Source organism: Gadus morhua, chromosome 20 (assembly GCF_902167405.1).
Source record: "Gadus morhua chromosome 20, gadMor3.0, whole genome shotgun sequence".
Classification (NCBI taxonomy): Eukaryota; Metazoa; Chordata; class Actinopteri; order Gadiformes; family Gadidae; genus Gadus; species Gadus morhua.
The window spans coordinates 23,952,770-23,978,825 of NC_044067.1; the positions used below are offsets into that span (position 1 = coordinate 23,952,770).

Consider the following 26,056-nt stretch of genomic DNA (forward strand, 5'->3'; position numbering starts at 1 on the left):
ATATGAATATAAAACAATAGTGCAATAGTGCATAAACCACGGGTAACAGATGATCAGATCAGTCCCTTTAGAGTTGGAGTCGGGTGGCCTGGGGGAAGAAGCTGTACTGTACCTTCTGCCAGACGGAAGGGAGGAGAAGAATTTGTGTGAGGGGTGGGAGGGGTCATCCACAATGCTGGTTGCCTTGCGGATGCAGCGAGTGGTGTAAATGTCTGAGATGGAGGGGATAGAGACGCCGATAATCTTCTCAGCTGTCCTCACTACTCGCTGCAGGTTCTTGCGGTTGAGTTTGGTGCAGTTTCCGAACCAGGCAGTGATGCAGCTACCCAGGATGCTCTCTATGGTCCCTCTGTAAAAAGTGGTGAGAATGGGAGTTGGGCTCTCTTCAGCCTTCTCAGGAAGTGGAGGCGCTGCTGGGCTTTCTTAACAGTGGAGCCGGTGTTGAGGGACCAGGTTAAGCTCTCGGCCAGGTGGACACCAAGGAATTTGGTGTTCTTCACGATCTCCACCGGGGAGCCATCAACGTCCAGCGGCTCGTGGTCCCTCTGTGCTCTCCTGAAGTCAACAACAATCTCTTTGGTTTTGTCTACGTTCAGGGACAGGTTGTTGACTTTGCACCAGGTTAGCAGTTGTTTCACCTCCGGTGTTTTTCCCGATCCGGACTGTCTGGGTTCTCCCCGTCAGAAAGTCCAAGATCCAGTTGCAGAGGGAGATGTTCAGGCCCAGCTTCGTGATCAGGTGCTGGGAGACGATTGTTTTGAATGCTGAACTGAAGTCTATGAATAACATTCTAACATTTTCCTTTTTTTCCAGGTGGGTGAGTGCTAGGTGGAGGGTGGTTGAGATGGCGTCGTCGGTAGAGCGGTTTGCTCGATACGCAAACTGCAGGGGGTCTAGGGTAGGAGGCAGGAGGCTCTTTATGTGCCTCAGGATCAGCCTCTCAAAGCACTTCATGATGGTAGAAGTGAGTGCAATGGGGCGTTAGTCGTTGAGGCAGGACACAGGTGACCTTTTCTGCACAGGGACAATGGTGGTAGTTTTGACGCACGATGGGACATTGGCACTGCTCAGGGAGATGTTGAAGATGGCCGTGAGAACATCTGCCAGCTAGTCTGCACATCCTTTGAGCACACTTCCGGGAATGTTGTCTGGGCCAGCAGCCTTACGCGGATTCACTCTGTGCAGTGACTTTTTCACCTCAGCCGTGGTCAGACGTAGCACTTCGTCGGGAGAGGGGATGTTCTTCTCCGCCACCACATCATTTTGTGCTTCAAACCGGGCGTAGAACACGTTCAGCGCATCAGGCAGAGAGGCATCACTGTCACAGGCTGGTGTAGATGTCCTGTAGTTGGTGATGGCTTGGATGCGCTGCCATAGCTGCCGTGTGTCTCCACTGTCTCTGAAGTGGCCGTGGATTTTCTGGGCATGTGCACGCTTGGCGTCCCTGATAGCCCGGGCCAGTATTGCCCTCGCTATGCTCAGAGCGTCCTTATCACCTGCTCTGAAGGCTATGTCTCGGGCTCTCAGCAGTGCACGTACCTCTGCAGTCATCCATGGCTTCTGGTTGGAGCGTGTGGTGATGGACTTGGTGACAGTGACGTCATCAGTGCACTTACTGATGTAACCAGTCACTGATGCTGTGTACTCCTCCAGGTCAATGAAGCCGTCGGTGGTTGCTGCTTCCCTAAACATATGCCAGTTGGTGCACTCAAAACAGTCCTGGAGGGCAGAGATGGCTCCTGCTGGCCAGGTTTTCACCTGTTTCTTGGCTGGTCTGGAGCGCCTGACGAGCGGTCTGTATGCTGGGATCCACTTGACGGAGATGTGATCCGAGTATCCGAGGTGGGGGCGGGGCTCAGCCCGGTACGCACCGGTTACGTTGGTGTAAACAAGGTCCAGCATGCTCGCCCCTCTCGTCGCAAAATCCATATGTTGATGAAATTTAGGAAGCACAGTTTTGAGATTTGCATGGTTGAAATCTCCAGCGACAATGAGCAGTCCTTCTGGGTGAGTGTTTTGGAGATCGCTAATGGCTCCGTACAGTGCGGCTAGCGCATCCTTAGCATTTGCACTGGGGGGAAGTAAACAGCTACCACATGCAGGGAGGAGAACTCTCGTGGTAAATAAAAGGTTCTACATCCCACAACCGCGTATTCCACCAGTGATGAACAGTACTTTGAGACTAGGGCAGAGTTGTTGCACCAGTCAGTGTTGATGTAAACACAGTCCGCCACCTCGGGACTTGCCGCACAGTGATGAGTCCCTGTCGGCTCGATGCGAGGTTAGTCCGTCTAGCTGAATGGCCGCATCCGGGACTCGATCGTTGAGCCATGTCTCTGTAAAAACAGACACAGCAGTCCCTAGTCCCCCGTTGAGTAGTCCTCTGTAGTCGGATGTAGTCCAGTTTATTCTCCAGGGAGCGGACGTTGGAGAGCAGGATAGACGGGAGAGCCGGCCGGCTAGCGTTGGCTCTTAGCCTAGCACGGACGCCGGCTCTCTTTCCCCTCTTACAGCGCCTCCTCAGCCAGCCCTTGCCAGGGCTGGGGGGTTTACATAGCAAGCCAAGAGCCTGTAGTTCGTTAAGAAGTTCCCCCGATGGTACAACTGCCGGACTGCGTTTGAGTTCCAGTAGACGAGTAATAGTAATAGTTAATAGTTTAGTATACGTTTAACATAGTTTAAGACACATAGATTACGATTTAAATACACATAAATAACACCATATTTTTGCTCTCGGGGGGTCGCAGCGAACCAGTCGCGCCGCCGCCATGCCAACCAATCAAGCAATGGTGTCGGGAATGTGAACACATTCCCGACAATGTGCTTATATGGGTTGCTTGCTTCACGTCCAAACCAGATCCTGGCCATCGATTTCACCATCCTGGAGCCTTCTAAGAGTGGGGCAGAGAACATCCTGGTCATGACCGATGTCTTTTCGAAGTATACACAAGCCATCCCAACCCATGACCAGCGGGCAGGTTCGCTGGTCATGGGTTGGTTCTGCAGGTTCGGTGTGCCTGGTCGCCTCCACTCTGACCAGGGCAGGAACTTTGAAAGCAACCTCATCCAGCAGCTCTGCCAGATGCACGGCATTGAGAAGAGCTGCACCACACCCTGGAAATGTACCATCCAGGTGGAAATGGCCAATGTGAGAGGTTCAACCGCACCTTACAAAACCTTCTCTGCACTCTGCCCATCACCAAAAAGAGAGACTGGTCCAGCTACCTGCCCCAAGTGTCCTTTGCATACAATACAACAGCACAGCCGACTGGTGAGTCTCCGTTTTTCCTGATGTTTGGCCAAGACCCACAATTACCTGTTGATTTTCTGTTGGGCAGAGTACAGGAACCTGTGCCTGGCCACCCCCATGATTGGATCGTGGAACACCAGACACGGCTACGTCATGCTTTTGAGAGTACAACCAGGCATCTGGAAGCTGCAGCTGCCCGGCGGAAGGAACACTATGACAGGCATGTTCGTGATGTCCCACTGCAAGAAGGTCAGCTGGTCTTCCTCAAAGACACCAGTGTAAGGGGCCGTCACAAAATTCAAGACATCTGGAGCTCAACAGTGTATAAAGTACTGAAGGCCCCTGGCATGGGAGGGTCTGTGTATACTGTGGCTCTGGTGCATAACCCCCAGCAGATAAATCATGTTCATCGTTCTCTCATAATAGGCAAAGTGGATTGTGCTGCTAATTGTCCCCCCCAGTGAATCCCCTGAACAGATGGGATCCATCTCAGCAGATGAGTCATCGTTTGATAGCGACTGGGCTGTAGTGACCTCTGAACCCATGGCTGTCCCAAGAAACCACCTACCAGCGCGGCCTGTCATCAGCACCCTCTCACCAAACCAAAGTCATGCTGTTGCTACATCTCAGCCAAGCGAAGGCCCAGCGTATTCAACTGAAATTCCAAGCACCAGTGAGGCCTCCCTGAGAAGAACTACCCGTCCAACCGCAGGCAGACACCCAAACCTTCACCATCTTCCTCAGGTTGCTGGGAGTAGTGCTATTGGGGCTGCTAACTCTCTGATGCCTGTGCTTAGTGGCTGTGTGGTGTTTAGGCCATGGCAGTAAATATAAATCGTCGGGCCGACGATTAAAAAACCCGGGGGGTAGATTGTGGTGAACCTCAGTAGGGGTTGTGAATGCAACCATCTTGGCTCCTCCCCCTGCCCCCAGGTGCAGATAAAAGGGCCAAGATGGCTGAACTCAGCCTCTGTTGGTTGCCTCCTAGGGTGGTGAGCAGGGTCCCTGCTTTCTAACAGTTTTGAGTTCCCATTTGAACTTTTATTAATTAGTGTCTCTTGTTTTTAGAATCCCCTGCTGCTGTTTTGTACGGTTTTAGTTGTTCTGTTTAACTGGGCTGTTTTTGTTTTTTTACGGTTTTAGTTGTTCTGTTTAGCTGTGCTGTTTTGTTTTGGTTCCGTTTGCTATTTTGTTTTGGTTGCTTTGGTTCAGTTTGCTTTTGTGTTATTTCCCCTTTTCTGTTTCATTGTTTGACCTTTGGGTTGCTGGGTTACATAACCCCTGTTTTGCTGTTTGGTTTGGTTTGGTTTTGCTCCACTTTTCTTTATTTAGTTATTATTTTAATAAAATAAACGGTTAATATACTTTAGTTCTCGAACCTGTGTCCTTATTATTTCTGTAATATCATAGTTTAACTTTCTTTGTTCTATATGTCCTGGGGTGTAATTCCCCAGGTGGCGATGTCGGTCCCTCTTTAGTTATTTCCCCCTCCCCTCGTTAATATTGACTTTTACACTGAGCCCCGCCACACTTGCTTTAAATGGCTTGTTGGGTTTTGTTGAAAGTTTTAGCGCAACATACTGTTGTAGGTTCTGTTTAACTAATAAGGAAGAAATTTAGTCTGTATTTACTGAGAATAATCCTGGACTTGTTCTGCGCTCCAAAGAACTTTATGTTGAACATTGTAATGCACTAAGTGAAGATCCTACTCTACCTTCCGTTTATGGTGTTAAAAAAGGTGTGCTCAATTCATTACACTATTTTCATAGTTCTGACAATGATATGGTCGATATACATGATTTGTTAGAGGGTGTCGTACAGTATGAGATTAAGCTTTTTTTTCAGTACCTGATTAAAAATGGTTACACCTATTAAAACGCTGTTATACCGAGTACAGAGCGAATCTCTGTACTCGGTCCGCGGCCGACTTTCGCGGAAGATCGCGAGGCCGACTTTCGCGGGGAGGCCGACTTTCGCCGTCGACCGGGCTCTGCAGCCCAGCCGTCGACCGGGCTGCAGACCGGGCTGCATATCATGTCGTATGATATCCAGATCTTCCATGTTCTAGTGACTCCAGGTTAAAAATAAGATTTATACTAATATATTATATTAAGTTCGCTGGAAGATCGCGAGGCCGACTTTCGCGGGCCGCCCGACCCCAGTTCTCGGCCGGCAGCCCGGCCATCGACCGGGCTCTGCAGCCCGGCCGTCGACCGGGCTCTGCAGACCGGGCTGCATATCATGTCGTATGATATCCAGATCTTCCATGTTCCAGTGACTCCAGGTTAAAAATAAGATATATACTGATATATTATATTAGTAATATTCTATAAGTAATATTATATATACTAATATATTATATTATATTAGTAATATTACATGGTTAATCAATGTATTTTTTGGCAGTACTATATTGTGTACATAGCTATTATATATTGTACATAACATATGGCCATATCAACCAGTTCTGGCATATAATTCCTAATTCCTTCTTATTTGTTTTCTTTCAGGACTTCGTTGAGTCCACTGCCACCAGCCCCCCCCCCACCTCTCCCTCATGCTCCTCCACTCCAGGCACCTCTTCCACCACCCCAGACACCCCTTCCAAGAGGAGAGTGCCAGGGAGCAGGCGAGGCATGAGGAGAGCGAGGCAAAGTTGGCGGAATGGTTGAGAAGATGTGATTCTCCACCATTCTCTCAAAAGCTGAGAGAGAGAGTGTTTGTGTGTGTGTGTATTTTTAGGTGTGCGTGTGTGTGTATTTTTAGATGCGTGTGTGTGTATTTTTAGATGTGTGGTTCAGTGTTTCTTATTTAAATAAAGTGTTTCTTCTAAAGTGTTCTTGTTCATAACCGATTATTATCTAAGGGTGCACTCACACTAGGCCATCTGGCCGTGGCCGTGGCCTAACCATGCTCAAATCTGCCAGTGTGAGTGTGGCCGGTCTGGCCAGGCCGGGCCAATTTGGCCACTTGGGAGAGGTGTGCTGCTACGGCACGGGCCGCTACGGTACAGATCCTAATGAGCCGACACGCGCACACGCACGGCTACGCAACCTGAGCTGGATGACGTATAGTCAATGCGACGACCACGGACATAATAAAGGCGACGAGCCTTCTTTCCCATTAAACGGTAAACATCGCGTCAAGCAGTTCAACTGTTGGTGTGTTCTCTCTGTTGTTATCCATTGTTGTTAGAACTCTGACTGGCGGCAGACTTTATTATGGTCCATGCACCGGCCGCTTGGTGATGACGTGTTACGACGTGATGACGTATGTACAAGAGCGTTCCGTGGCCAGGCCACAGCTGCGACGGCCAACGGCCACGGCCAGATGGCCTAGTGTGAGTGCAGGCCAGAGAACAATGGGGCCATTTGAGCACGGTTAGGTGTGAAAACGGGCCACGGCCAGATGGCCTAGTGTGAGTGCACCCTAATACCACCTTTAACATGTAGCTAAGTGACATTCAAAATAAAGGTATATTACGAGGGACAAATAGTATTTTTTTTTTTTTTAATACTTTATTTAAACATGCCAATTACAAAATATAAATACCATTTCAGGTTAAACATCTTTACAATGGGTCTTGCTCATTGCCCGAGACAATGGCAGCCAGTCTGTCTCTTGTAACATTACCAGGGGTCTGGTTATCTGCTAGGGGGCACGGGGAGGCCATGATGACGTCACAGGGTAGGGTTGTCCCATTTGGTAGGGGATCGGTTAGGGGTAGCAATGAGGGGTAGCAATGAGGGTTAGGGTTGAGACAGTGGGCAAAGAAACGGGATTGGGCCTTAATTATGATTTCTTAGAACGCAAAAACAAACCAAGTGGTTTAAAAATAGATGATAACAGCAAGCACTTGGGTATAAATGCTATTCAGTCGCTGTACTTTCTCCGAAATACTCCACTTATTTTTGCTGATATCGTTGAAAGGGACAATAAACACTGGAACTTAGTGCTTCTTTTGTTACATATTGTTAATATAGTGTTCTCACCTATCCTTACTGATGGCATGATATGTTGCCTAAAACATTTCATCTGTGACCATGTTCGAAAACATTGTTCCCTGATAAAAGACTGATTCCCAAACACCACTTAATGATCCACTATCCAAGATTATTGAAAGAAATTGGTCCTCTTATCCATATGTGGTGTATGCGATTCGAAGCCAAACACAATTTCTTTTAAAAGTCAAAGAAAATTTTCAAAAATCGTAATCTCTAGTAAATCAGCATCAGCGTCAACAAGCTTTTTACTTTGAAAATTATTATTTTAAGAAATTTGAGTTTGGTCCTTTAAAAACAAAAACTATTGATAGTTTGAAAGGTGGAGAATTACTTTGTCAAATATTGCTTTTAGACCCATGTTCAGATGTTTCAACTAGTTGGGTCAGAAATTATGGCACTGAATACCAGACTGATCTATTTATATGCACTGGAACATCCCATGACTTACCTGCGTTCAAGAAAATCTGTAATATCATAATACATGATCAGCGTGCTTTCATAATAGGTTGTACTGTTGACACCTTGTACTTTGATGAACATTTTCATGCATACTGTATAGAGGAGCAGAATAATGACAATTCTCTGATTTGCATTGACCAGCTCACCTATTTTAAACCCTTTGACAAGCAGTATTATAATGATAGTGAGATATACATTGTTCCATATTGTCCCATGTTTTAAGAAGCAGTGTTTATGTGGTGAATGTTTTAAATAAATGTTTTTTGAAACTGAAAATGACCTCATAATTTCTGCCATTTTTATTCTACAGAGCATTTTATTTTGGAAATCCAGAAAGCTATATTTACACCTTTACAGTGTTAAATTGAGGCAACACTTCTATAGTTAAAAAACAACCCTGTGAGAGAGTTGATGTCTAACACTGCATCAAAGAGTTAAAAGGGCTAACACTAACAGTGTTAAGACATTTTACATTTTAACTCCACAAGTGTTAATAACACTAAATAAGTGTTAAGGTACTAACACTTCAAAAAGAGTGAAATTAATTAAATGTGGTGTGGACCCATATAGACACTTTAAAAGAGTTTAAATCAAATCTGATTGTTAATTTGGGTTTGCCGACTTTGCTGTGTAGGCTTGACTATCACAGTGCTCTCCCTTCTGGTCCAGCCAGAGAAACCTTAGATCCACTCCCCCTTCTCCAGAGAAACCATAGATCAACTCCACCACCTCCAGAGAAATCATTGATCAACTTCACCTTCTCCAGAGGAACCATAGATCAACTCAACCTTCTCGAAACATCTCCTGGTGTTGGCCAGGAGCAGCAGACACATAAAGCCTGCTTTACTGTAATCACGGCATCGGCTCTTAGTTTGAGGATCACTGTAATATGAAGAGTATTTTATTGGTCCCTAATAACTAAATGGTCTCGCTCCTGACTCCATTTCTGAGATGTTTTTACAGTAAGATGTGTACAGTGTACCTACTAGGTTCCTGAGGCCCCTCTGGTACCTCCCACTGTCAGCCCCCCTCCCCAGCCCTGGAACCACCCGCCCTGAGACCCTAGGGGTGGCAAAGAGAGTATCTCTAAAATAACACCTTTAACACACCTATTAAGCCTGGCTTTAATTTTGTGAGGTTTCCTTTATTTGTATTGTTATTATTGTATTTCTGCTTTTGTCATTAGTTTTATTATATTATATTTATTCATTTTCATATGCTGTTTCTTTACTTATGTTCTTCTTAAACTTACTCCTATTTCCACTTTTGTGTTCAGTTGCATTTAATGTATAACTTGTGCTTTAAAAATAAAATGTGATAGATTGATTGAAGTGTATATTACATTTGAGTTCATTGAGTTTCAGCAACAGGTTTTAAACTGGCTTTCGGCGCCCTCCAATGGTCACATCAACATTGGGTCTGCTTCTTCTTCTTATTACGTTTAACATTGTTATTATTATGTATATTTTTTAGATAACCAAATGATCATGATGAACAACATTATTATTAGTATTATCATTATCATTTTTATCAATAATAATGACGTACCTATTATTATATTTATGGTGATTAATTATTATTATTATAATCTGCGTGAGTTTCCCACGGACGGTGGTTCTGACAGGCCCCCACTCCTTGACCACGCCGCTATTAATCGGCCACGCCTCCAGTCATTGGTCACGCCCCTTGGTCTGCTCTGTATGCGGAAGCGGAAAAACGGCAGAGAAAAGTTTCGAAAAGTTTTAAAAGTTTATAAAGTTCGGATATCGCCTGAAATCAACGGATCGCTTCGAGCGGCGGAGGACGATGGTAAGATAAGACCTCCATCAGGTTAAGGATCAGGATTAAAATTTCCTAGTAGTTGGTTTTGTATTCTGAAACAATGTCAGACAGAACTTAGTCGAAAGTTAGGAAACATACAACATATGGAGCTCATACACATGTTACATCCCGTATAACATTACATATGTTAACTTAACATTTGTTTCATCACGGATAACATAGGATACCGTATGTTAACGAAACATATGTTACACAATGTTACATGACTTGTGAGAGGTGGACTCCGTGCTGCAGCTACTGTTCTGTTTCTGGTTTTCCGTACAACTATTATTAACATTAACGCTATATTCATTAACGCTAACTATTGTGTTTTTAGTTGTGCAAACTGTGTTATTTTATTTATACCCCGCACAGCTAAATTACTGTTAACTATGTTATGTTATTTACATCCAAGCCAACTAAGTTACTGTTTACTATGTTATGTTATTAACATCCAGGACAACTAAGTTACTGTTAACTATGTTATGTTATTAACATCCAGGACAACCAAGTTACTGTTAACCATGTTGTGTTATTTACATCCAAAACAACTAAGTTACTATTAATCGTGTTGTGTTATTTACATCCAGGACAACTAAATTACTGTTAACTATGTTATGTTATTTACAGCCAGCACAGCTAAGTTACTGTTAACTATGTTAGTGTGAGCTGTATTCAGTACATCTATTATTAACGCTGTTGGTTGTATTCAGTCAGAAACACTAGTGATGTTGGGTACGGTTCAGTGGTTTTCAGTGCTACCACTAAGGGGATGTTAGTTGGATTAAGTAACTTTACTTTGGTTTTATTCAGTGCAGCTGCTATTCATTTCATGTCATTTGTGTTCTGTACAGCAAACATTAAGCTTATGTAAGTTGTGTTAATGTTATGTTAATTGTATTCACTACAAACCATTTACTGTGATGAAAATAGTTGCACTGTTATGTTAATATTGACTATTGTAATGAGGTACATGTTGTGTTAGGATGGAGCATCAATTATTTTTCATTACTCTGCTGGTAATTGTTATTGTGTACATGTGTGTCGAGGTTGAGTGCCATGTAGTTTGCCGGAACTTGACTACGAAGGGGTGTGTGTGTGTGTGTGTGTGTGTGTGTGTGTGTGTGTGTGTGTGTGTGTGTGTGTGTGTGTGTGTGTGTGTGTGTGTGTGTGTGTGTGTGTGTGTGTGTGTGTGTGTGTGTGTGTGACAGGAAACAATGCTAGCCAACATGGCTTGTGGAAGACTATGATAGACAACATGACTGAAAGGACACTATAGAGAAAAAAGGAGATTCATTGTATATGATGAAGTATGTGCATGTAATATGTAGAAGACTGTTTTTAATTATTATTTTTATTAATAATTAATAAACATGGCTGACAGGATTCTATGGGGGCCACATGGCTGGGGGGACTATGGTGGCCAAGCCTCTTGGTAGAATCATGTTTGTTTATTAGGGCTAGTGGTTACCACAGGAACTAAGTTAAAGATTAACTAGATAAGATTCGGACGCATTATCGACTGCTCACTGCTGTGTTTCCCCCAGCACTGTATGGTTAAGGCGGCCGCCTAACAACAATAAGGCTCCGCCTTGACTACCAATGTACAATGTACATGTAATAGTAATATTATTATTATTATTATTATTTTATAATAAATATTTTTTAATTATTATGCATTAACAAAGTACAAAAGTCCTGTAGGGAAAGAAGACATACTTCCATCAGGATATATGTCCCCCCCCCCCCCCCCACACACACGCACCGCTTTGCTGACTCACCTGTCACTCAAGCCATTTCCGCACTAGTCAAGACACATTTTAAAACACTTTCCCAGGAAACGTTTTGTTTTCACAGCGTTTCCAAGACCTTGAAGTCTTTTCTGTCCTGCTTCAAATGACAGAAAAGTGGCAGAGAATACAAACACATGAATAGTTATTAAAGCCAAATGAAACAGACAAGTTAACAAAGACTGCTATGAAGACAGAGATCAAACTTTGTAAAATGGCTGGCCTATAGAAAATCTAGAATTTATACAATCAATTAAATAAAATGGACGTTAAACAAAGATACAATTTTATAAAAAGGTTAATCGATACAAATTCGTTTTTTGGTGCTGCTGAAATCAATCAAGTGAGCCAGTAGATGTCCGAAATGGAGGGAGACACTCCAGGGAGACCCTGATCTCTCCTTCTAGTTGAAGGCTCCAGTAGATAGAGGGCCTCGGTCGAGGTATGGACTGGTTGGATAGGCAACGCCGACCCTATAAGAGTCAAAGAGTCGGAATGTTGGACCGTCCTGCAGCTCATCTCGTTAGCAGCCTGGCAGCTCACTCTGTACTCGCTGGAGGGAGTCCGAGGTCTGGTTGGGGCGGGTGAAATGGGGGTTACAATCATCTGAAGATGAAGCTATGAAGAAGTCACTCCATATCTTGTAATGTTCTTTCTATCAACCAGCCCCCCCAGTCCCTCTGGTCTTCCCAGACAGGAAGTGGTTATTGATCTTTGATCTTTATTATAAACACTTTCTTCCTGTTTACTGACCCACTTCTCATTTCATTTATTCTCTCTTCCTCTGTTTTTCCTCTCTTTTCTCTCTCTTTCTATAGCTTCAATGCCAGCCTGGTTCTCTTTGAGATGTAAGCGAACTACAAGTGAACTGTAATCATGGGGCCAAATGGCACATATTACTATGTTCAAGATCATAGAAGACATAATTTGGTGTATAAAGGTAGCTCATGTGGTATCCGTCTTGAATTCCTTCTGGCCTCTACGTTGTCTCCATCTTTCAAATGCACCTCTAAGACTGAGCTTGTTTCAGCAACAACATGGAGCTTTGAGGACAAGCTTATCCCCAAAAACCGTATTGGGCTATTCCTTCTAGTGCACAATTTGCAAAGACTGAATTGTTCAGAGGAGCAAATTGGGCCTTGGTCTGATCTGTTAGACTAGTGGTAGGCTTAAAACAAAGCCATACACTATTTTGAATGCTGGCCTTGTTAATAAAGCCTTAATATGGGCTCATTTGTTTGATAAGTCAAAGGGATCACAGCTGCCATGTTGTGATTAAGAAGCTAGAAGCAGTACACGGATTACCAGTGCAGTCATCGAGGCAGAGGTATCCAGAAACAACAGAGCAGAGGGGAGGAGTACGGAAACTAGTCTGTTATAATCAGGAGAACACAAGGAGATAACTGCTGCATACTAGAACATCGATTCGGAGATGAACTAGGTCTGTTATAATCAGGAGAACACAAGGAGAGAACTGCTGCAATACTAGAACATAGATTCAGAGATGAACTGGCCCAAGGAGCAGGGAGAGCAAGGCTCAAAACAAAGCGATGATGAACTGATACGAAGAACTAGAAACCATAGAGCGTCCTCTGGTACCACAGGCTAGAATGGAGCTCTAGCTCTGAAAGAATATTTCTTCAAGGATTTATTTTTCTGCAGTAAAGGAGGACTTTAGTTTTTTAGAGTGTGCCACTGCTGGCCACGTCTTGCCCTGTCCTCCTGTTTGACTTGTTGAGCGCTATGGTCTGAGAATGTTTTTTCTTGTTTGCATGGACACATAGCAGATGTGCTAGCTCCAGTAATAACACATCATGTGTGTGTTTTTAGGTGTGTGAGTCCCTGTGAGCAGGGCGTCCAGTAGAAAGAGAGAGACTACACTCCCAAAAGCCCATGGAAACCATCAAGGAACAAGGTATGGAAGAGTTCCCCTCACACACACTGCTGCACATTGGATGGTCAGGATGGTTGGAGACTGTTTGGTGAACTGGTGGATTGGTTCGTTTTATCCTTCATATCTCTGAGTAAGGGTGTAACGATTCACTCAGTTCATGGTCCGGTTTTATTCACGATACTCCGTTCATAATTCAATTCTCTTACACATTTTTGGTGATTTTTTAATGTGGTTAAGTCTGTACTGATCCTAGACTTTTATGTTACACACTGAAAGTAAATAGCATGTGTGTTATTTTATGACATGAAGATTGAGGCCCAATCCCCTAGCCATTACTTTGCGCTGTCCCCAGAGTCGTTTCATTGAAGGGTAGGCTAAGGGTAGGGCTGTCCCAGAGTTGTTTTATTGAGGGATGGGCTAAGGGTAGGGCTAAGGGAAGGGCTGTCCCAGAGTGGTTTTATTGAGGGATAGGCTAAGGGGAAGGGCTCTCCCAGAGTGGTATGAGGGGTAGGGCTAAGGGAAGGGCTGTCCCAGAGTGTTTTCATTGAGGGGTAGGCTAAAGGGATGCATGTGCAACGACAATGCTCTTGCCGTTATTACTTGACGGTTCTGGTGGGAAATTTGGGTTAAAAAAACAGTATTGAAGTAGTGAACGATGCAGTTTTTTGTGATAAATGAAGCATAATAAATGTATATCTGATTATTATCGCCGGAAACTGAACTGAATCACTACATGCGCCTAAAGGAATATTGCATTGTTGTTGCAATTTACATCTTGTTTCATATGCAATACATTTTTCAGGGGTGGGAATCTCACGATTCTTTTAGATTTAAATTCTTGGGGTGAACCTTTGAATCAAAATATATTCTCAATTTCAACATTATGTGCAGCGAGACTACAATTTTATCCAGTGATCACTAGCCACCTTTAGCTTATAATCACTACCCAAGTCAACATTCAAGGTCGTACAAGTTGAGAATAAATCAATTGAATGTAAAGCCAGGCTAGGCAGTTTGCTGAAACCAGCCAGGATAAGCTAGATTTTAAAAGTATCCAACCAAACCAAAACCCTCCCCCCCATCAAGCCTCCCTCCAAAGCCACTCCCATAAAACCCACGACTAGCTTGCTTAATCATCTGTAAACGAAAAATAACAGTCTTTGCTTCTCAGAAGTAGATAGGCACTCGTACCAGGAGGAAAATATACTATATAAAAAGTCTGCCATCTAAAACTGTCAGTGACTGTCGGTGAAGACGGCTGAGAATGTAGCACCTTAAGTGATTACATAACTGTGAACATGCAGGAGCATGTAATCATGTAATCTACCTCCTGTGGAGGCCAAGATGTATTGATTCAGACAGGAACTTCGCTCTGTGACCAAGCAGAGCCAGTGCTTAAGTCCATAGACCTGCCCCTGTCCAAAGCTTTGTCAACTGCCACGCTTCCACCCAAAGTACCCGCAGCAGTTATTCCCAGGGACTACTTCTAGACCCTGGTTCCTGCTGTGGAGACGCTGAAGGAACAAGTTCATGATTGAAGTGAATAGGTGCCTCCTGTACATTACTGATGTTATTTCCCCAAACAAAAGAAACAAAAAGAGGACAGAAAAGTGATTGCCTTGATGTGTTTCGACTCAGTAGGGATGATATTACCGGTAAATGTTATATTAATATTAAAGTGGAATTACAGGAGTAAATATTTGAAAGCAATGCAGAATGTTTGAGAACCTCAATGCATGACTTCCATTATCTCTGGAATCGTCAGTCTTGAGTCTTTGGTTTCTGCCATAAATAAAAACATTTGAACCATGGATTGATGCAGAGAAAGAGGGTGAAACACTTGACTTCCTCCGTTGGGGCTAATGGAGGAAGTGGAGCTCGGCAGGTGTAGACTGACTGACTGGTTGTGTCCAGGTGGGCAGGCAGAGCGGAAGGCAGCCGGTCTGAGGCGGAGGGCCTGGGCCCAGAGCAAGGACTTAAGCTGGGGCCCCACCAAGGAAGAACCAGGTCTTTACAGAAATACTGTATATACTATCTGCATGTTTTACTATTATTATTATATAATTCTATATAGAACTAATCGCTCTCACTCTCTCTCAGGGGAGGGTCACCAGATATCCAGTTGGCTGAGTGAGTGCAGGTATTGTAGCCCTCCTCCGTTACCATAGCATCACAACACCTATAGTGTGTACCTGCCGTGTAGCGACACCAGGCAACCTCGGTACACAGATTATTACTCGTGTCATTCACTAGGAACCGACCAAGCCTTATGTCAGGCAGTGTGGCCTGGGGTGAATCATCACCATTATAAGGCAAGAACAAGTGCTTTACAGCATAACCAACAAAAAACAAAGGTTATAGGGGGGTTTACTACAGACTCACTTTCACGACTGTCTGTAACCCAGTTACCGTGGTGACCATGTCAATTAAATAAGGAGTATGTTGACTTCTTAACTGAAAAAGACCGTAGCCAGGTTACCTTAGTGACCAAGTAAAGCATCATTAGTATGTTACCCCTTAACTGGGGGCGGAATGAGCGTAACCCGGTAACAGCCTGCCCGGGCTCCCCTTTGTCGTCTGCAGTTTTTGACATAGAGATGGCTCTACAAGTGCTGATAGGGTTGCACAAACCTGTGTGCGTGGCATGCCCCATGTGAAGATAAGAGCAGAACACATTGTGTAACAGGTGGCTTCAGTGCTGCACCACAGTGCGGGCTTGTTGTTCAGCCTCCTGCTGTGAGCTGTGGGATTGAATCTGATGTCTCAGAGCATACACTAGTCATACACTTACTGGGCTAGTGAGGCTTTAAACTGGCAGCTTTTGCTTTCCAGAGATATTAAGCACTGCCAGGTAAGATACACGCGCACGCACACACGCACACACACACACACACACACACACACACACACACACACACACACACACACACACACACACACACACACACACACACACACACACACACACACACATGGTCCTTCAGGGCCCTGGTGCAAACATATTTATGGGCCCCCCTACTGCCGCCTAACACAGTTATTTATTACATAACTTCGAAAAAAATACTGCAATGCAGTATTCAAAAATGTAAATGTTTTTTTACTACCTCTGCATATTTGGGGACTGCGGGCAGAAGGCTGGGTTACATTTGGTCTGAATATCCCAGTGAACAGATATATATGTAATATAAATGCAATATATATGATGGGGAGCTAGACTTCAGAGAACGCCTCACGTCAACAAACATCAGAACGGCCAAACATGCAAGGACAGATTATCATTGGTTAGTTTTGGATTGAGGTCCATTGTGAGGCCATAACCCCCTAACCATCAGCATGTTAATGGTTGGAGAAGGGTTTTAATAATGAACGTATTTAGCAGCTATTTCAATGTTCAAACGAGCCAAAAGACACCACAGATCTCTACCTACTCATAATAACAATGTGTTGGTTGTTCAGTAAACATGACCAGAACAGGTATGAACAGTGATGTTTTTCCTTCATGGCGATCCGTCCCTCACAACAGAGCCTGTGTGATTTATCACCGGTTTACGGCACTAGTCCTGCTTTGAAATGTATTCAAAACGTGGCCCAATGTTCAAACCCCCTATAGGCTTTTTGATAGATGGAAGTAGGCCTACTCTCATACTTTGGAAACCGTGTTCAGAAACTTTCATCTGCATTGAAGCTCTGTAGTAGTCAAACTCAGATTGATGGGTGGGTACCCACTGATGTGATGACCAATAGAACCACTTTAGAAAACCCTTGATAATGAGTTGATGTTGCAGCAGTGAACTCCGCCTGCTGCGTTTACAGACTGAGAAAGATCCAGTCTTCTTTCATTACTTTATGCTTCACTCACTGAATATTCTGATACTAGTTAGTACTATAATATAGACTAATATAATATTCTGTGATTAATATAAAACATCTATGATACCAAACAGAGGCCGGTGTCCATGGAGACGGAGCGCTCTGTCCTGTCTGATTCCGCACCGTATTCAAATACCCTCATGACAAAACCTTCATTGATAAAGTGACTAGTCATGTGACAGATAATCAATCTAGAATCCATGTGACTAACGCGTTGCAGTATAGAACAATGATGCCCCATTCTCTTCAGCAGAGCAGCCAGAATGCACAACAGACTATAGAGGGAATCCTTCCACCAGCTTGAGTGCTGTGATATGACAGCTGCTGTGGACACTGGTTGAATTTTACTTTTTAGGATCATCTTGAATTGTTGATATTCTGCCAAACTGTAGACTTTTTCTTCCGTGACATTGTGTTTCCTTCTAGACTACTGGACCACACTATCTCAAGGGTAAACCACTTCCCATCCCACTTCATTTACGACTAGAATATGACTCAAAGAAGAGTGTTGCTATAAATTAAACTAAACATAGACGGATACTTGGTAATGTGCATCGATTTTCTCGTGATGCCGATGGATGCTCCTTAGGTGGTTAAAGTTGCTCTTAACTGCTCCTGCAGTGAAACTCTGACATGTGGCTGGGCTTGTCTTCTTCCTCTATCTGTTTTTCTTTCAATCTGCAAATAAATGCGCACTCTTCCATTCCTAATTTCTATTAAAATATATCGCAAACTCGCGCCACTACACTTGAGCCCTGAGAGGCGTGTCGGCGAAAAGCAAAGGTCTTCCGGCGTAAATGATACATGTTGCTATCTTACTGATCGATAAAGCAATTTCGCCACTGATTGAAAAAAATCCTGGTCTAAGAGCACTAGCAGATAGAGCAGTTGGTGTTGCTATTTTGACGCACCATGGCAGGTCGGAACTGCAACATAAGCTTACACATAGTAGGCTATACACAGCACAAACATGCAAACGATTAGCCTAATTGAAATATTATGATGATGATGTGGATGTGCCTACACTATGCCTACTAGTGTAGGCATAGCCTACACTAGTAGGCTATGCCATGTGTTAAAATAATAATAATAATAATAACAATAATAAACTTGATTAAAGTAGGCTAATGCCAGTCTTCCAAAACAAAATCTCGTTTTAGGGTAAATTATAACGTTGGTTAAATTATTTGAGAAACAACAGCTGATACACGGGTAAGAAGTAGTACTTTTAAAACAATGCATCTGCACACCATACAGCAAACACAGATTTTCTTGAGAGAGACATCGTGTACAAGCCCATAAATTTTAGTATTGATGTTTAAACACACGCAAACTAAACACGTAACGCATAATACAGTCCATGGCAATGCATATTCACGGGGAGACACATGCATATTATGAACATAAGTTGATTACGATAATGTATACAATACTGGTAAGAAACAATTTTTGTTAATGTATTGCCGCATATCATTAAATAGATCCACAGTTGCGGCCACAGGACCGCATATCATATAGGTGTTAAGTTCTCTTTGCCGAAATTGACATGACGACTCAGTGTTTCTGAAGTTGTAGAAGAAACGCTATTCCATGTAAGAATAAGGCCTATTATTTGGCCATTGACTGAGCCATTTGAAGTTTGAAATTCATGTGGTCATGCATCTGTCTCAGCGGAGACTGCAAACACGCTGTCAAAATATCAACTCGTCAAGTTCAAATGCGCTCATGGCTCTTAAAGGGGATGGGAGATGGCACTCTCATTGGTTTATTGCATGTTACGCCCAAAACACACCTACTGGTATTCAGACCAACCCATTTTTGATTTGCGTCGGGCGCAAGAGTAATTTATCCGCCAGTATAATAGCAACAGCACCAGAGATCCGCCCACAAAGCTACTTGCGTTTCGCCCTTCTCACTTGCGTTTCAGACCGTTAAAATAGTGCCCTAGATTTGTTTGTCCAGTTGACAATCCTCCTTGGACTAAACATGGACTCAAATCTGTTGAGGGAGGGCATGGTTTCCCAGCCCAGTTAAACCGTTGAAAGAACTCCTCAGAACCAGTACTGATGGTGGAGCTGAGGGGGGACGTTTACAGCCACCCACAACTACAGCTGTATTTGTCTGTTCATAAATGTATATATTTTGTTTATTGTTGCTCTATATCTTGGGTAAAGTTTTCTAAAGCAATGTTCACTTGTCTGTGTGATCATCATGTCTGTCTATCTCTCTTGCGGTTTTCCTTGCTACCTCTATCTCTCGGCTTGTCCGTCTGTATAAATGTGTCTCTACCTATCTATCTCTCTTCCTGTCTGCCTCTCTACCTGTCTGCATGGATACCTTTCCCTCTCTCAGGACTCCTCTTACGGTTTCTATGGATGACCCAAGTACTTCGCCTGGCAAAGGTAATCGTGTGTGTGTGTGTGTGTGTGTGTGTGTGTGTGTGTGTGTGTGTGTGTCCGCGTGTATCCGCGTGTGTTTGCGTGTGTGTGTTGATTTGCGTTGCAGCATGCAAGTTCATATTTGTGCATTTCTATGTTTTTTGTGCATTTTCTTTATGTATTTTTGATGTGCGTGTGTGTAACAGGCATTTTAAAGACTGGGTGTAGCTTTGAAGATGACCTCAAACTGGGAGCTGAAGGTTAGACACACACGCGAGCACTGCACACACTCACGCACTGCGCTCACACATTCCTGCACATACGGCCGTGGTGGTGAGGGCTGGGCATTGTGGTCCAGTTCTAACAGCAACACCTCAATCTTAATCAGTGATGTATCCAGGCTGCATTTAGAGATCTGTGGGCTGAGACAATAACGATGAAAAACTAATGGTATTAAACATTTTTGCCACTTTCCACAATTGGACCTAATTTCCTTCCTCTTTGATCCCGGTTCAATATAATAGAAATGAAGTCTGATCTCTGCAACAGAAAGAGTTGGCGTAGGAACTATTAAATGGGTAGTGAACCCAAAATCCATCACTTTGAACAAAAATAAGGACATCATTAATAAAAAAACAGGATAGCAGGGTGCTTATGGTGTGTGATATGAAATCTAAATCATTGTTTAGTTCTCATCACTCATCCAATCCTTTGCTCAAGAGCTTGCTCAGGCAGCAGCCACGTCTAGGTGGCCTCTGAGAGGAGCGTAGTTCCAACACGACATTTGTAACTTGTCATTTCTAACCCTAACCCTATTTGACTATTTGTGTGGTAGTATTTTAGTTTTAAGAATACACAGCAGCCTTTGGCATTAGACTGTCATCAGTTTAACCTCAAACTGCGTGTTGCATTTTGAAGATGATTCTACGTATTCATCACACATCACACATCAGTTACAGCAGAACTAGAAGTCACTTGATGGAGCCTCCAGTAGATATTAAGTTCCAGACAGGACGGCTTGAGGCTTTCTGTCCGAGGCTTTTCTCCAGGAAGGTCAACATTGTTTGGCAGGAGAAAGGTAGGGGATAAAAATAATGACAACAATGACCGTAACCTTTTAAATTCAATAATTATGAGATAAAGAACAAAGACAGATCCAGCAGTTACTCTACTCGGCGTGTATGTATCCCACCCAAGAACACAAACACAATTCGTGTTTTTTATCAGATATATTATAAACCGTTTGAGACATATTTCTCAGAGGGAGAAGTTAACACTGGAATTTTAATTATATGAACAAACTAATAATGAATCAAGCATTGGAGAACTCTGCTCTCACACACACATGTACAATTAATGTATTTATTCCAATATTATTGCCCTATGTGATTGGATCGTTTAAGAAACTTTAATTATGTTTGGATTGTTTAACAGGACGCACCCATAACGATATCTATTTGACGTTCATGTTCATTTTGTTTCCTAATCTCCACAGCTCCTTGAGAGCCCAGGCCCCTCACATTGGAACATGTTTCACTCTCTTCACTCTTTCTAATATTTAAAAAAACATTTAATACAAATATCAGCGATCTAATAGTATGAAATATTGTCTGATGTCAAGTCTTTAGGAGAAGAATGATATCTGTCTTTCAATTGAATATCGTCAAACTAAAATCACAGTGGTGCGCATCTATCTATTCTAAACCATCAAAAACCTTCTATAGGCTTGTGATATGATTATAGGAATAAACAAGAAATTACGACCCATACTTTTGAATCTCTAGCCATCTAGGAAAATAGCTCCTTTGCTTTTTAACAGTGGTACTAAAAGTCAATACCATCCCTGCCCACCTCCCAGTACAACATACCTACACCTAGCCCCATAGACATATCTAGCTCCATGCCTACACATAGCCCCATAGCTACCGCCAGCTCCATAGCTACAGCCAGCCCCATAGCTACACCCAGCCCCATAGCTACACCTAGCCCCATACCTACACCAAGCCCCAAACCTACTCCTAGCCCCCTAGCTAAACCTAGCCCCATAGCTACACCTAGCCCCATACATACAGCTAGCCCCATGGCTACAACTAGCCCCATAACTACTCCTAGCCCCATATCTACAACTAGCCCCATAACTACTCCTAGCCCCATACCTAGAGCTAGCCCCATAGCTACACCAAGCCCCATACCTAGAGCTAGCCCAATAGCTACAGCTATCCATATAGCTACAACTAGCCCCATAGCTAATCTAGCCCCATAGCTACAGCTAGCCACATGGCTAAATCTAGCCCCAAAGCTACACCTAGCCCTTTTCCCACAGCTAGCCCCATAGCTACACCTAGCCCCATAGCTACACCTAGCCACATAGCTACACCTAGCCCAATACCTACACCTAGCCCCATAGCTACACCTAGCCCCATAGCTACACCTAGCCCCATAGCTATACCGAGCCCCATAGCTACTGCTAGCCCCATAGCTACAGCTAGCCACATAGCTACACCTAGCCCCAAACCTACACCTAGCCCCATACCTACACATAGCCCCATAGTTACTTCTAGCCCCATACCTACACCTAGCCCCATACCTAGAGCTAGCCCCATAGCTACACCTAGCCCCATACCTAGAGCTAGCCCCATACCTACACCTAGCCCCATACCTACACCAAGCCCCAAACCTACTCCTAGCCCCCTAGCTAAACCTAGCCCCATAGCTACACCTAGCCCCATACATACAGCTAGCCCCATGGCTACAACTAGCCCCATAACTACTCCTAGCCCCATATCTAAAGCTAGCCCCATACCTACTCCAAACCCCATAGATACACCTAGCCTGTTACCTACAGCTAACCCCATAGCTACACCTTGCCCAATAGCTACAGTTAGCCACATAGCTAGAGTTAGCCCCATACCTAAAGCTAGCCCCATAGATAGTTAGCCCCATTCCCACATCGGGGTCATCCCTATGTTCCCCGTTTTCCCCCAAAAACAAAAGTTCCCCTCTAGCAATACATACCGGGGAGCATAGGACCCTTTTCTGGGAAAAGGGTCCTATGTTCCCCACAATCTATCAATCTTTAAAAATATTTAAACTTTGACGCGACATTCGCCTGATGACAGCCCATCAGCGTTCAACAGCGTGGCCACTGAGTGACATTTGTAACGTACCAGCCAATCATCGTTCAACCGGCCAACTCAGTGCAGTGCAGTCCGGGGTAAACGTATGGAGGAGCATGGAGGAGAAAGTGATTGTTGCCGTTTGCGACTCCCGGAGCTCTATATAGTATATAATATGATATAATTGTATATATAATATCACGGCCAAAAGCTCTGTGCGCCTCCGGATGGCCGTAGCGCGGGGAGCTTAGGGAAGCGTAGGGATTGGGCTTCTTGGGTTTGTGCACTGCCGTTGCTATGGTTTCCGGACTTATGTGTTCCAACGGTTTATTAGGTAGGCCTATCTAATAAATCTCTGTCTAATCAATACTTCATTCACTGCCTCTTCCGTGGTCATTACAATATTATGAATAGACTGCGTAGGGTTCTCCGACGTCTCGCCACAAAAGGTAAAGACACACAATGGCGGTTATCTCGGCCGGAATTTGGCAGTAATGGTGGAAAACGTAACAGACCTGTCCTATGTTCCCCAGTCTCATACAAAGAGGGGAACATAGGACCCGGGGAACATAGGACCCGGGGAACATAGAACCCGAGGAACATAGGACCCGGGGAACATAGACACACTCCCCCTACATCTTACCCCATAGCTACAGCTAGCCTTATAGCTACAGCTTGCCCCATACATACAGCTTGCGCCATACCTACAGCTAGCCCCATACATAAAGCTAGCCCCATAGATAAACCTAGCCCGATAACTACAGCTAGCCCCATACCCAGGGGTGCACATAGCCTTTTTAGTGAGTTACTCAGTTGAGTAACAGGATAGGGTGTTTGGTACACACCCAAAACATAGCCTAATACGTAACTTCTGATCTTATGAAACTTACCCAGTTTCACAAAGGAGATTCCATTTTCAATACACAACTTGTTAAGAACAGCAGTGTTTTTTGCCACACGTTTTTTGGGACATTGCGATCAGCTGGTTTTGTGCAGTTCTATTTCATGTAGACTACGCCGTCTAGGCTTCGCCTTATGGGCTTGTCCCCATAAATTTGAACTATGCACCAATCAACGTGGGCACCGCCCACATTCCCACGGCACCGTGTATATAAGGCGGCGTAAGCCGCCGCCCATCCTCCCTTTTCTTTCAGCGATTTGAACTGATCAACGGAAAACGAAGATATAACTTCCAACCTTAAGGTGGCAGCGGCGTGGGCGAGGCCACGGACCAGCGGCCCTTTTCAGGGCCACTGGAGAGCGCTCCTGTAAGAGCTGGCGGGCCCTTTTCAGGGCCTCAGTGCACCACCTGTCCCGCCTCCCTGGCTCCGGGTGACGGACACCGGGCGTGTTTCAGGTGCCACGGTGCTGAACACGCCGCGGCTGCCTTGGTTGCCCCCGCCTCCTGCGCCGCCTGCCGCGCGCTGCCTGAAGAGGGGCTCCTCTCCAGGCACCTCTTTTTCTCTCCATCGGTGGATCTCGCTGAGGCCATCGACATCTTCGGGGCCAAAGTTCCGGATGCCCAGGACGCCGACGAGCGCTTCGAGGTCGACGTCGCCTCCTTGGACGACGTCTTTCCTGGCTCTGCGTCCGAGTTTTCCCGCTCCGGGGCTTCCACCGAAGCGAGTGTTTTTGCACCCTTTCTTCCTCCCGGCGGGTTACCCAGTGCCCCCTGTTCCCACCGGTTCAGCACCTTTTCACCGCTGCGGGTGGGGACCCCTCTACTCTGAAGGCCCCGGTGAGGGCCTTCTCTGACTTCACCAACGTGGAAGGGTGGGCTGATACTCAGCCGATGGGGATCCCTCGCCTGGAGCCTTCACTGGCAGCGCTTCTCTGTCCGGGCGCCGGATGGCGTCCTAACGAGAAGCCGCAACCCCCGACCACCTCCAGAAGCAGATTACCGGCCTGACAGACAGGGTGTTCGTCTGTGCCTCGCAGTCTGCGGTGGCGGTCAACAACATCGCCCTGCTCTCCTCTGCCCTGGTCTCCTTGTCGGCTGGCAGGCAGGCTTACGGCCCAAAGGAGGCCGCGAGATGGCTGGCGGTTTCCCGCTTCTCCAGCGCCATCCTTCAGCTTTGCCAGCCGGTAGCCGTTTCGGCCGGCCGGCATATGGCGTGGGCCACAATGATCCAGAGGGCCATATGGCTCTCTCACACCAGGGTTCCGGAACGAGAGCGGACCAGCCTCGTCCAGGGCCCATTAGCTCCGGATGGACTATTTGGGCCCCGGTTCTCGGAGGTCCTCGCTCACCGGCAGGCCGTCCGTGAGAATCGTTCCCGGTTTGGGGCGATTCTCATGGGCTCCTCCCACCCGCAGGCCGGGAGGAACCGGGGTCCAGGCCGGTTCCAGCGCTCCAGGGAGCTGCCTCCGCCTCCAACCCCGATGCCGCAGTCGCAGCAGCAGCAACAGCAACAGTAGCCGCCGCCGCAGCCGGGTAGAGCAGCACCGCGGGGCCAGAAGTTCCGCAAACTTGCTCCCACTTTTTCTTCCATTAACAATAAAGAAAAGAAAGACGTACTACATACTCCCTAAAGAGCAATATTCCTTTAAATTACCTCTTTCCCCCCCTCAGCCAGATGGCTGTATGGTGGTGGCCGGCGGCGTGTTTACATAACCTCTGGTTCTCCTGCTTCTAAGAAGCGGCGTCCCTTTGAGCTTCGTGGGCGGGCTGGAGACTCATTAAACGAGCCCGTGGATACGGACGCTTGTACTAGTTTCCTAGTTTCCCACATAATCCCCTCTACCTCCCTTCTACAGTTTGTGGATGGCAAGAGGACGGGTCTGCGCGCTGTGGTTACAGCAAGCGGGTTGTAACCCACCGTGTTACGCGGGTTGTCCAGGGACCCTTTCGAGCCTCTGTCTCAGGCCCCTTTGGATACCCTGTCCTTTAAAACGGCGCTCTTATTGACTTTGGTTTCTGCCAAGCGGGCCTGTGAGCTGACCGCTCTGTCTGTCAGCCCGAGCTGCTTGTTGCTTAACGAGGACAGCTCCTTTGCGCTGCTCAGACCTAATCCTGCGTTCCTCCCTAAGAACATTAATAGTTCTTTCAACCAGGAAGCGCCACAAGGCGAGGAAATCAAGGAAACCATGCGAATGTTGAAGAACGGACGCTGCGAGGGTGCTGGAGACCGCCTTAGAAACGAGCAAATAAAGTATGGTGTGGGTGCAAGACAGCTCATCCAGTGGCTGGTACTACTATTTGCAATTATATGGCAGTGTGTATGCGTCCCGAAGACCTGGTGTGAGAGTATAATTACCGCACTCTACAAGAGAGGAAGACACTCGGACCCCACTAACTATCGACCACTAAGTGTGACGAGCACACTCAGCCGATTACTACCGATGGTCCTGTGTAAACGCCTGGAGGCAGCCTACAACATGATACTCGACTGGTCACAATGTGGGTTCAGACGCAATTCATCGTGCGCCGATGCAGTGCATATACTCCATGAGTGTATAACAAAATGCTGCCTA

At 45.3% G+C, this 26,056-nt stretch overlaps 1 protein-coding gene across 1 annotated transcript in view; it reads left to right on the forward strand.

The window, feature by feature from the left end:
• The first annotated feature begins 9,382 nt into the window (after positions 1–9,382).
• Positions 9,383–26,056, forward strand: part of itprid2 (ITPR interacting domain containing 2) — a 60,192-nt gene continuing 43,518 nt past the window's right edge. The window contains 6 exon segments of the mRNA XM_030342820.1: positions 9,383–9,522; positions 13,155–13,239; positions 15,133–15,225; positions 15,319–15,358; positions 19,441–19,490; positions 19,673–19,726. Of these exon segments, the coding sequence (XP_030198680.1) occupies positions 13,218–13,239; positions 15,133–15,225; positions 15,319–15,358; positions 19,441–19,490; positions 19,673–19,726 (259 nt within the window). The 5' untranslated portion in view covers positions 9,383–9,522; positions 13,155–13,217.